Here is a 12,342-nt window from a genome sequence, read left to right as displayed (position 1 = left end):
ATGCAGGTTAATAGTGCTGCTGAGCAAAGACACTTTTTGGGCAAGCAGGAAATTGCTAAGAGAAACCTCAGGCCTAGATCTCATCGATGTGGTGAGTAAATACGTAAAGCCTTAGTCTTCTCACACATGATTATTATCGCAAACTACAACTTGGTTTCAAGAGATCAAGAGTTAAGTTGAGTCACACTTTGAAACTATGGCTGCTTTACTATAGAAAAATAACATTAATTCCATTCGAGCCTTGTGTGAAAGGCAGAAAATTTTAAATAATAGATCCCTGTGAGCGAGTCATGCCATCTGATTCAAATTATCCATCCATCCATTTTCTGAACCCACTTTGTCCACTCAAGGTCGCGGGGGGGGGGGGGGGGGGGGGGGGCATCTCCAGCGGTCAACGGGCAATCAGGCGGGGTACACCCTGGACAGAAAGCCAGTCCATCGCAGGGCAACACAGAGTCACACAGGACAAACAATCATGCACACACACACTCACTCACACCTGAGGACAATTTAGACAGACCAATTAACCTAACAGTCATGTTTTTGGACTGTGGGAGGAAGGCGGAGTACCCGGAGAGAACCCACGCATGCACAGGGAGAACATGCAAACTCCATGCAGAAAGATCCCAGGCCAGGAAGCGAACCCAGGACCTTCTCTCTGCAAGGCAACAGCTCTAACCACTGCACCACTGCGCTGCCCTGATTCAAATTATCTCCCATAAATCTTATTTTATTGCTAATAAAAACTGAGTGATCAATAGGTCAGCCACTAGATTATTAATAAGTAACATGCCTTCCTATCATCTAGAATTGTAAAACACAGAAATCGAGGATCCACAGTAACACAACAACACAGGCAGTTTGAAAACACCAGGTACACAGACTGGTGACAAATGAAAGAAAAACCCCAACGGAGCACCAAAGTAAATCATTAGGCCTCCATCTGCTGCCAGTACAGCTGGAATTCTCCGAGGGATTGGTTTTATTTTAAGACTTTCTGCCTTCAATGAAAGCCTGGAGCTACATTCTTCTAAAGCACATTCCCCACTTTGTTGTGTTGATGAAGGACGGAGAAAAGAGCAGCATCACTGGTCCAAAACCCCCCAGCGGTGACTAGAAAAGACTATATTGCACATTCCAGGGGTCATGATTTACGTTTGACTTCATCTGTCACTCTGGAGAAAGAAGGATACTTTTAATCTAACATGACATTTAAATTCACAATCTAGAATTCCACGTTTATTATCCAACACAAATTATTCTATTGTATTAAAATGGGACGAGCTCCCACAGAAACAGAGTGAACTTTGTGAACTTGTAAAAATAACATCCTCTTTGTTCCTGAGAGTATTAAGACATCAATCTGAAGTCATCCCCTCTTTCATCAACACTTCTCCATTTTGCAAGGCTCGTTGGTTGACCACAGCTTTTAACATCGGCAGCTTTCCCGTGAGGCCCAGTGACTACCATCTAGGCAGGAAGTTGTTTCATCTAGGCAGGAAGTTGTTTTAATTCTGTATCATTTTTCTGCTAATTTAAACATCTGAGAACAAAAGTAGGCACAATATATGATAAAATATTACCGTTGGCACTATTGAGATATCTTATCTGAAATTCGAGTTATTTATACCTAAAAATAAAACGGTTTGTTTTAGAAAAGCTCCACCCGTGCCCGCTCCGACAGTACACGCCTACAACAGCGTCTTCAGGGAGTCAGTTGGCTATGGCAGTCCAGTGGTTAGGGTGTCCATCCCAGCACTCTAACTACTGGACTACCAAGTCTGCTATGTGGCAACAGTCGCCTAAGCCACTTAAGGCACTTACACATTAGCGTCGGTACGGTCGGGGTTTGGTCAGGCTGGATGGTGTGAGTTCGGTCCCGAACGGTCGGTGTAGTGGCCAGGGGAGACAGGTTTCAGACCGGAGACTAGCTTCTGGGAGAAGAGCAAGGCCTGATGACGAGCCTAGTTTCCATTGATGCATTACAGGATTTTCAAAGTAAAACTCAAAATTTACAGCTGAAACAGGAAAATTCATGAACGCAACCAAAAACATTTTTTTCTTCTTTTTTTTTACATGGGGGAATAACTAGCCTAGTGAACTAGACCAAATTCTTGCTTTGCAAAGAATGTAGGCATGCTCCATTGGAACCTCAGCAGCTCCTACCAGGACTCTGGCTAGCCAATCACAGCTCTCTAGAGGGGTTTCAAACACATAAAGAGCTGTGATTGGTCCATCATGGTGGGCCAATCATAGTGCTCTATCTGCTTAGTGAACAAATCACAGAGCTTTATCTGCTTTGTGGGCCAATCAGGGCACTCTATGTGCCTGGTAGGTGGGATGATGCAACAGAGTGAAACAAGAGTATGCCACATTCATTGTCCAGTGGAATGCGGAGATCATTTGAAAGACAACGGTAGAACCCGCCCCACAACCGAGAGTCGTCAATGGAGCATGTAAATAAATAAATGTATTATTTAGTCTGGCTTGCCAGGCTAGGGAATAACAATATCACCTGGTAAAAAGCTCCAAGAAGTGGATTTTCATGATATGGGCCCTTTAAATAACTAGTGCAGGACTTATCTTTTCTAAAAGCATTCCGACTTAAAACAAACAAACAGGAAGTGGTGGGACAGCAAGCTGATCACATCGAAATCCTTTTGACTTCATGTGACCAATCACCAGCAAACCAATTCATTCTGCTTAATCTATGTTTTTAAAAAAAAGCAAACGACAAAGATGGAAAGAGAATCCAGTTTTGCAAAGTTCTGAGCTGTCTCCACTGACCACAGGGCCAGAACAAGTGTGAAACAAGCAGGAAAGTGTCTACAGTAACACGCTGATTAAAACGCTGTAGCAGAGACAGAGCCTGTAAAAGCAGACGTTTATTGCTTGTAGATACCTCATTGAGTTCAAGTCTCTTGAGCAGCGCCAGCATTTCCAAACTCCAGGGGCACCCAGGCTGATCAATAAAGCTCGTCTTTTGATAAATGGACCAATTGCCTGAGTGACAGTCGGTAATCCCATCAGCTTCACCTTGCACATTAGAGCTACATGGAGGCCGTGTGTGTTCTCATGGGAGTTGCCACGCAAAAGCAAACCAGTCTGTTAATCTGATGAGTGGATGAAGACGAGGACGGGGGCCACTTCGACTGCGCATCCAAACAAAGCAGATGCAGGATAACAGCACAAAGGAGGAAACCTCTGAATAGATAACCCCCCAGGACGTAAAGGATACCGGACACTCACGTGGGGTGTGTGGGACTGTTGAAACCAGAGGTTGTTTTGTTTATCGGTTTACAGTCAAATAAATTCAAATCCTTCAACACAAATAAATGCCCTCTAATTTGCTCCAGCACATGTGAAAGTGGCATCCTGGCACCGAACGGGCAGCACAGTTGAGGAGGTTGGCAACTCAACATATGGTGGAGGGGCTCATGCAGCTGCAGAGATACCACTAATGAGCCTGAGTGCTCCAGGAGATGGGAGCTGCTGGCTGCAAAGTAACACAAGCTTACATGTGCCTACTGGCATCCTTCAGTTTCTTCCATAACACAGGATGACAGAAGGCAAAACAAATCCCTTTCTTGGGGTTATTCCCACTCTGTGAATCTGTGACTTGACATTCCTCTGGTGTTTTTGTTGCTGTTGTGTCCGTATGGTCATAAAAGGTGCAATGATATAAAAATGTATCATATGAGTTACCGAAGCTTTGCTTTCCATGATTTTTGCATGCAAGAGAAAAAGGATACAGTCTCAAGGCTCCGGTCTGAGTCCCGATAGCCAAGATTTTCTGTACGGGGTCAAAAGCCATTGAGGATGGTTGATATGGAAAGCCATGACGCACAGTCTGCAGGAGACAGCACAATTTATAGTCAGACGTCCAGTCAGGTAATCCATCTTCTACTGAATCAAGCTGGCATTTGTGGGAGAAAAGTTATGATGCTGAAGAAACGCAATCAATCAATATGGAAAACAGGTCGGCCGAACAAACACAACATAAACATTAGTTTCTAGAAAGTGCCCGTCATGTTGTGCGTGCCATCAAAACGTTCTCATCATCAAGTATCTATAACTTGATTGTTTCAGGATGAAAACCTTGCTCAGCCATCCGTGACATCTGTGCAGCGGGATTACGTAACAGGTGATGCCACAGCGGCCTGTAACCTGGGGAGCTGACCTGCTCTGCTCCCAGTGGCCAGTGGTCTGGCTCGCATTTCAGCAGAACCACTTCAGATCATGGGAATCTTGCAAGTTGAGTTGTGAAGATGAGCATGAGTAGGCCCTGAGGACATCCCAGTGCACTTCAAAGTGAAAGCCATGCAGGCTCTATTGTAAGAATGCATGGGGGGGAAGTTAATCCAGTCAAAGTGTGTTTAGTGTAAAATATATATCACACAGTCTGCAACTGAAATGCATCCAGATAATCAGAAAACACTAAAAATGTTAGGTTTTGTTAAAATAGTAATAAACTAAATGTCATACAACATGCAGATTAATTGAATGTTGTATTATTTGTGCTGTAAAAACCGATTTGATCTAAAAAACGGATCCCCATCAATGTCAAAACACCTAAAACCTGATGTTTTTGTGCTGACTGAGCTCGCGCTCATTTCCCAGCCACTGAGCCGTGCTGATACAGATGACAACAGCCTTCAGGTTTGGTCACGCAGATGTCATCTGACACAGCCCGTCAGTGTTTTCCCGTTCACGGGGACATACCTTACAAAGCTGGAAGTGCTCCGACTGGAGAGTCTCCAGGACCACGTCGTTTTCCCTGGGAGTACCCGGCTGAGCAGTTGCGGAGGATGAGGAGGACGCCGCTGTCAAGCCGTCCAGCACCTTCCTAATGTTAAACTTCTTCATTTTCCTCCGTTACAGACGCGACGCTTGAGGGTTGGGAAACAAGAAACAATCGAGCGAGCTACCATTAATTGGATTGAAGGGGTAGCTGCTAGCTGGTTTAGCCGAAATAAACGCACAGTTAAAGCCTTTCTGAATACATCCCACACGTGATGGAGGGTGTTGCCAGCGCACTCTCCAAAAGCAACCCCGTAACGAACATTGATGTAGCAAGTCTTTTCCGGTTTCAGTGTCAATCCGCCATTTAAGCGATAGCTTTAACGTTATTCGCTCGGGATCAATCGTTTCCGCGAGCTGCCTCACCAGCCAGCGCTCAGCGGGTAGCGAGCTGGCTACGGAAACGCAGTGAACTGCAGCGGATACTGAGTCTGCGCACTGCGCTCACCCGGATGCAGGGCCGGTGTTGTGCCGAAATATGCACCCCCTGTTGTGGAAAGGCTCTTATGAGTAAAGAGGCAGCTTTTTAATAAATTAGTACTGTTAACATGTTTGTTATCTGCGTGCTTCCTTTACAAAATGATGGTTTATGGTCAGATAAATAAAATAAATGACTGTTTTAACATGTTTTATTTTAATAATACATCTTTAAAAGGTGGGACCCCCTCCCTGGGCTGCCACCTTACCATGGTGGAGGGGTTTGAGTGTCCCAGTGGTCCTAGAAGTTAAGTTATCTGGGGCTTTATTCCTCTGGTAGGGTCACCCAAACAGGTCCTAGGTGAGGGATCAGACAAAGAGCAGCCCAAAGACCCCTTATGATGAACAGTGTTCCCTTGCCCAGACGCGGGTCACCAGGGCCCCCCTCTGGAGCCAGGCCTAGAAGTGGGGCACAGTGGCGAGCGCCTGGTGGTCAGGCTTTTACCCATGGAGCCCAGTCATGCACAGCTCGAAGAGGAAACATGGATCCCTCTTCCTATGGGCTCACCACTCGTGGGAGGGGCCAAAGGGGTCGGGTGTAATGTGAGATGGGTGGTAGCTGAAGGTGGGGACCTTGGCGGTCTGATCCTTGAGTACAGAAGCTTGCTCTTCGTATGTGGAATGTCATCTGTCTGGCAGTGGTGCCTCCAGAAAAGCTTCATGGGGTGGCCATGGGGCCACAGAAAGTTTTGGGGTGGCACACCAAATTGATCCTCATGATATTTCTGGGAATGTTTAGTCTGTGGTGATGCAATAAATGCTCCTTTATTCGTTTTCATAAAATAATAATAATATGCGTCCAACACACATAAAATTTTAGAAACACAAACATTTTTGAAAATAAGCCAGTGGGGTGGCCAGCAATTTTCTAGGGGTTGCCATAGCCACCCCTTGGGGGCACCACTGCTCTCTAGTGGGGAAGGAGCCTAAGTTGGTGTGCGGGTTGAGAGGTTACGACTAGATTTGTTGGACTCACCTCGACACATGACTCTGGCTCCCGAACCAGTTTCGTTTAGAGGAGCTGGACACTCTACCACTCTGGAGCTGCCCCCACTGAGAGGAACACTAGTTGCCCCCCATCTTGGTGCCTGTATGTTGGAGTTTACCCCAGTGAACAAGAGGTTAGCCTCCTTCTGCCTACGTGTAGGGGGACCGGTCCTGACTGTTGTCTGTGCTTTTTCACCAAACTACAGTTCAGACTACCCACCCTTTTTCATCATCATCATCATCATCATCATCATCATCATCATCATCATCATCATCTTTTTTGTATAGCGCTTTAAAAACACAGCCATACGGCTGACCAAAGTGCTGAACAGCCAGACAATACTAAAAATATAACACATGAAACAGTAAAAAATGCAACCAAGAATACAATAAAACAAGCCAAAACTAAAATAAGAATTTCCAATAAAACAAATGGAAACATGTCCTCCAAATATAGTAAAGTAAAAAAGCCCATTCAGCAGCTAACTGTTAAATGCAAGGGTATAGTGTGTCTTTAGTCTAGACTTAAAATCCTCCAAGGGGGATGCCTGTCTGTGACTGGGAGTTCATTCCACAGTTTAGGACCACCAAAGGAAAAAGCTCTTTCTGGAGTTTTGGGAGGAGGTGCTGGAGAGCGCTCCTTCCGGTGACTCCCTCGTCATGCTGGGGGACTTTTACGCTCACGTGGGCAACAACAGTGAGACCTGGAGAGGTGTGGTGGGGAGGAATGGCCCCCCTGATCTGAATTTGAGCAGTATTTTGTTATTGGACTTCTGTGCTTGTCATGGATTGTCAGCCTTACACTTACAATTTTATTTTTAAATGTTGATCATTCTAATTTAATAATATAAACAATCATAAACATAATTATTAAGGTCTAGCTTTTTACTCAAGGATCGCAGTATTTTAAAGATTTATTTTTATTTATTTATTTCTCGGTTAAGCTGAGTTCATGTTTGATGAGTACAAAATGTGTTGTTTAACTGCAATTCAAAAGGTTAAACTCTTTCCACATTTAAAGCTTCATGTGACTTTTCTTTTGACTCAAACAGATGTCTGATTTTTATAAAGATATTCCCGGTAACACTTTACAAAAAGTACAATAATTACACAATAATTAGTAATATTAATAAAAAGACCCCTATTGTAAAGTGTTACCAGAGATCTTAATTTTTACAACATCCCTTTTTAATTAATTTCTGCTTCCTCCTCTGCTTCAACGATTCAAAGCCGATTCTGGGAAAAGGTACTTATGTTTCACCTGCATCTGCAAAGAACAAAGAGAGCACAAAAATAATGCTTGCAACCTCAATAATGAGCTTTGACACAGAAATATGATATCAAGGTGTCTTATAGCAGCCTTTATCAGCCTTGTGTGTGTGTGTGTGTGTGTGTGTGTGTGTGTGTGTGTGTGTGTGTGTGTGTGTGTGTGTGTGTGTGTGTGTGTGTGTGTGTGTGTGTGTGTGTGTGTGTGTGTGTGTGTGTGTGTGTGTGTGTGTGTGTGTGTGTGTGTGTGAAACAGGCTACGTTTCCTCTTGTCCCCAATGGAGATAAATTGGGATTTACATGAAACTTGACAAACTGGTTAAGTGATCACCTTTGTGCCGTATCTTTCAAAACCAACCACATTTCCACATTCAAGCATGAACTCTACTCAAAGAGTTCATTTTCAAAAAGACACTAACACACTCTTCCCCTGCAGCCATATCAAAGAGATCAAAAATAGATGTGATAGTTCCAAAATGTGTTTCATAATAAAATAATTAATGTGACATCTTTTAACAGAACATCATAATTAATCTGTAGACAAAGCCTGTCTAACGCTGTTTCTGTGGTTTTTGAGGCTTGCCATTGTTCAAGTTTTTAATTTATTTATTTATTGTTGGGTTATTTTTTTGTTTGTGATTTTGCAAAAAGTTTAAAGTGCACTAAAATCACAGTATAAAATTCAGTGTAAATTCAACTCTAAGAGACTTGACTTTAACTCGGTTTCAGATAACATTTGGTCCCACTCAAAAAAAGAGTAAAATGTACTCTTTAGCCAGTTACATTTTTAGCATTGATTTTACTCAAATTAGTGTTAAAGTTAACACTGAAGTGTGTTACACAAATTTTCACTGTGATTTTATAACACTTACAGAGTAAACTATTACACTTTAAAGGGTTAATTTAACTCTGTACAGTGCTCAGCATAAATGAGTACACCTCACAACATTTGTCCTTTAAAAAAAAACCTTAGTTTCCTTTCAGAATCAACATTTATGAGATACCATACTACAAAATTGTCATGGGCGGTTCTGCAGGCTGAGTGTTTTGCAGTCATGTTTCTGGTTTTATTGTATTTCTTGTACTTCCTGTTTTATTTTGTGTATTCACTTCCTGTCTCATTACAGGCAGCTTCACGACCTGAGGCTCCTCACTAATCCGTCTTATGTCTTGCACCTGTGCCCTGGCTTCTCCATTTATGCTTCTTTGCAAACAGATTCCTTTGCCACTTTGTCTTCTCCAGCTGAGTAAAGTGAACCTGCTCTCAGTAACACTTTGTGAGAGTGTATTTAGTTAGTTTTGGACTTGTTCAGTTGTGCTGTATGGCCAGGAATCCCTTCAGCTTATTAAACAGTGTGAGCTCTGCATTTGAGTCCTCTTTTGTGCTTTGGTAAAAATACTCCCACATGTGGGCCATCAATTGCAATTAAGATTTGTTCATTTACAAACACAAAAAGTGATTTTTCTAACAAATCCATTCAAGCCCATGTTGCAAAAATTACAGGCCGTGTTCGAGTTGAGCTGCGCCTCGCCTGGAAAACAGATGAGAGCAGACGGAAGCAGCAGGGGGAGTGGCTGAAAGCCGGCGTTTAAGTCGGACACAATTTCCTGCATGTGTAGCTCGGGGGTGACTATGGCTGAAGATATCGTGTTAGCGTTCACACTTGTTTAATTTTCTATTTATAATTCTGGTGCCTGTTAGCAGCTGAAACACATCCTCACGTGCTTCTGGATATCATATATTGTATATGAAGACATGACTGTAATAAGTAAAGGTTATCAGCTGTAGGTTTAGTGTGCTCATAGGAAACATGACAAAAGAACACAAAACACATTTCTATTCATGGCCTATATAGTTGTCATCATCAGAATACATGTGACCAACTAACATTTCATGTTCTACCACCGGATATTTGAATTAAAATGTGAACCAATCAGATCTTAGATCAGGTGAGAGCCAGGCGTTTCCCGTCATCCCCTAGGTTTTGCAGCCGAGGGAGAGCAACTGCAGCGCCTTGCTCCAAAATCTGCGGCCACCTTGATCTCACGAGGTTATCGTTGCCTACGTAGGCATGACGTCAGAGCAAGTCGGCGTCAAGTCGGACACAAATCTAACCGGCATGCACTGCTTGCCGATCACCGGTGATCTAATCTGCGCAGAACTGGCTCATCTCGAACACAGCCATAGTCTTAGGAGAAAAGCCTGTTAAGACTACAAAATTCTATTTGACAGGCGTTCAACCACAGGTGAGTCTAATGATTCATTTAAGAGGTGTCCAGCAGACATATAAGGGCATTACTTAACAAAGAAAAGCCCTACAAATGGTGGAGCGGGTGTCGTCCTATAGGTATTCAGGCCTGGGCTTGGATGACAATCACACGTGGGAGAAGCATGTGCACTATTTGGTAGCCAGATGTGGTCGTGTGCTGAATGTCTTGCATTGTCTGGCTGGTACTGATTGGGAGGCATCCAGGGACACCTTGATGCAGGTGTATTGGGGCATGATTAGATCGTCCTTGGACTATGCGCGTCTTATGTATGGATCCATCGTCTTATGTATGGGCCCACCACCCTGAAACTGCTTGATGAGCTGCAGACAGCTGCCTTGCAGTTGTGTAGCAGGGCGTGTCGGTCTACCCCTGTGGTTGCTCTCTTCGTTGAGATGGGCGAGATGCCATTTGAGTTTCATCTCACTAAACTAGGGCTATGCAATCTGTTGAGGGTCAAGGGTATGGGAGCAGATAGCCCGTCTTCTGAGTTGCTGGTCGGTCACTGGGAATTAGAAAATGGGGGGCGGGTGGCTAGGGGCGGCTTCCTCGAATGGTCTGTTTGCTCCCATTTGGTTTGGCCTAAGGTTTTGCCCTGGCTACTGCCGGTCCCTGAAGTGGACTTTTCTTTTATGACTCAAGGACGGGGTGGCAGGGAGGCGGGGCTTTTATGGATTTTATGGGGGTGGCGTGGGGCTCGTCCTTGCACCTCTATACTGACGGCTCCAAGGACCCTGAGAGTGAAGTGGCAATGGCGTTGGGAGTCCCTCTTTTGGGGTTTGGTTTAGGTTGTCGCATAACAGACTGTTGTTCCGTATTTGCGGCGGAGTTGGTTGTGATATATTGGGCCTTGCAGTGGGTGGCGGAACATCGGCCGACAAGATCTGTGGTTTCCTCTGACTCTGCTACTGCTCTTGAAGCGCTGGTGGGGGGATACTCCAGGTCTCGGCCTGACTTGCTAGTTAGGACCAGGATGATGCTGCACGAAGTGGTTGCTTTGGGGTGTGAAGTTTGTTTTGTGTGGGTTCCTGCTCCTGTGGGGGTGGAGGGAAATGAGAGGGCCGATACTATGGCTAAGGGGGCGCTGTCGAGGTGTGAGGTGGATGTGAAGGTGGGGTTGGGAGTGTGTGAATGTCGCTCGGTGGTGTGTCGGGTGGCGTTTGACCTGTGGCAGGCCTCATAGGATGGTGGGGTTACTGGGAGGGCTTTTTATGAACTGCAGCGTCGGGTGGGGGTTCCTGGGGTTACCCTTCCTAGTTGGAGGAGAGACTCCGTGGTCTTGACGAGGCTGAGGCTGGGCAATGGCTGTCTTCGGGGGGGGGGGGGGGGGGGGGGGGTGTCTCCTGTCAGTGGGGAAGCACTCTGACGGTTTGTGCCGATGAGGGGGGCTGGAAACGGTAAAACATGTTTTGCTGGTATGTCCCGATTACTCAGTCGAGAGGAGGGCCCTGTTAGGGTTTTTGAGTTCCGTAGGGGTGGGAGGTTTCAGTCTGCGAACCTTATTGAGGGTGGAGGATAGACGGTGTGTGGGCACGCTGCTGGCTTTTTTACGTCAGGTTGGTGTGTATGCGAGGGTGTAAACGTCATTTAGAGTGAACTGCTGGTTGCTGTGGCAGCAATACACCGAACAGGCATCTAGTGTGCCCAACAAATGAAGAAGGAGAAGACGAAAAGCCCTACCCATTTCATGCCGTCAGCAATGGTTCTACGTGGAAGAGAAATGTCACAAAATCGAAAAAAGGAAATAACTTCTTTACACAAGAAAGGTGAGGGCTACAAGAAGATCAGCAAAGCTTTACATATCAGTCAGAATACTGAAGCAAAAGTGATCCAAACATTTGAGAAAGATGGAGGTGCAACCATCTTGCAGAGACGTCCAGGCCGTTTGCAGAAGTTAACGTCTCGACAGGAGCGTCTTCTGCTGAGAAGGGCTGAAGAAAGTTTACTGCCGTTATCTAAAGCAGTAGAAAGCCAAACTGGAGTGACCGTTTCCCGTGACATCATACGGTGCACGCTGCAGAAGAATGGCATCGGGGTATCGTCCACGAAGGAAGCCTCTCCTAAAGCCCATGCACAAAAAAAGCACACCTAGGATTTGCTAGGGCCCATGCTGAAGGAGATGAAGACTACTGAGACTCTGTACTCTGGAGTGATGAGACAAAGATCACTGTTTTTGGATCTAATGGTTTCAAAACTGTGGCTTCGTAAAAGTGAGGATTTCAAAGAGAAATGCATGGTGCCTACAGTGAAACACGGTGGTGGCGGTGTCCTTATGTGGGGCTGCATGAGTGCTGCTGCTGTTGGGGAGCTGCCTCTCATTGATGGAATGATCCCAACAATGTACTGCTCTATAGGAGAAGATGCTGCCATCACTCTGTGCACTTGGTCGTTGTGCACTTGTCCAGCACGACAATGATCCTAAACACACATCTAAAGCTACTGTTGCTTTTCTGAAGAAGAACAGGGTGAAGGTGATTGGATGGCCAAGTATGTCTCCTGATCTGAACCCAATCCAACACCTGTGAGGAATTCTGAAGCAGCAAG

General features: G+C 45.1%; 1 protein-coding gene across 6 annotated transcripts in view; it reads right to left on the bottom strand.

The window, feature by feature from the left end:
• The window catches only part of stxbp5b (syntaxin binding protein 5b (tomosyn)), a 37,510-nt gene extending 32,432 nt beyond the window's left edge, over positions 1–5,078 (bottom strand). For all 6 annotated transcript variants that reach the window (XM_070547056.1, XM_070547051.1, XM_070547053.1 and 3 more), the window contains exons 1-2: positions 4,723–5,078; positions 3,753–3,850 (exon numbers count right to left, since the gene is read on the bottom strand). In XM_070547056.1, coding sequence (XP_070403157.1) covers positions 3,753–3,850; positions 4,723–4,866 — 242 coding nt within the window. In that variant the 5' untranslated portion in view covers positions 4,867–5,078. The remainder of the gene's footprint in view (positions 1–3,752; positions 3,851–4,722) is intronic.
• Positions 5,079–12,342: the final 7,264 nt, after the last annotated feature.

This window comes from Nothobranchius furzeri, chromosome 18 (genome assembly GCF_043380555.1).
Source record: "Nothobranchius furzeri strain GRZ-AD chromosome 18, NfurGRZ-RIMD1, whole genome shotgun sequence".
Lineage (NCBI taxonomy): Eukaryota > Metazoa > Chordata > Actinopteri > Cyprinodontiformes > Nothobranchiidae > Nothobranchius > Nothobranchius furzeri.
The sequence above is the reverse complement of the archived record's forward strand: the minus strand, read 5'-3'. Positions and strand labels throughout refer to the sequence as shown.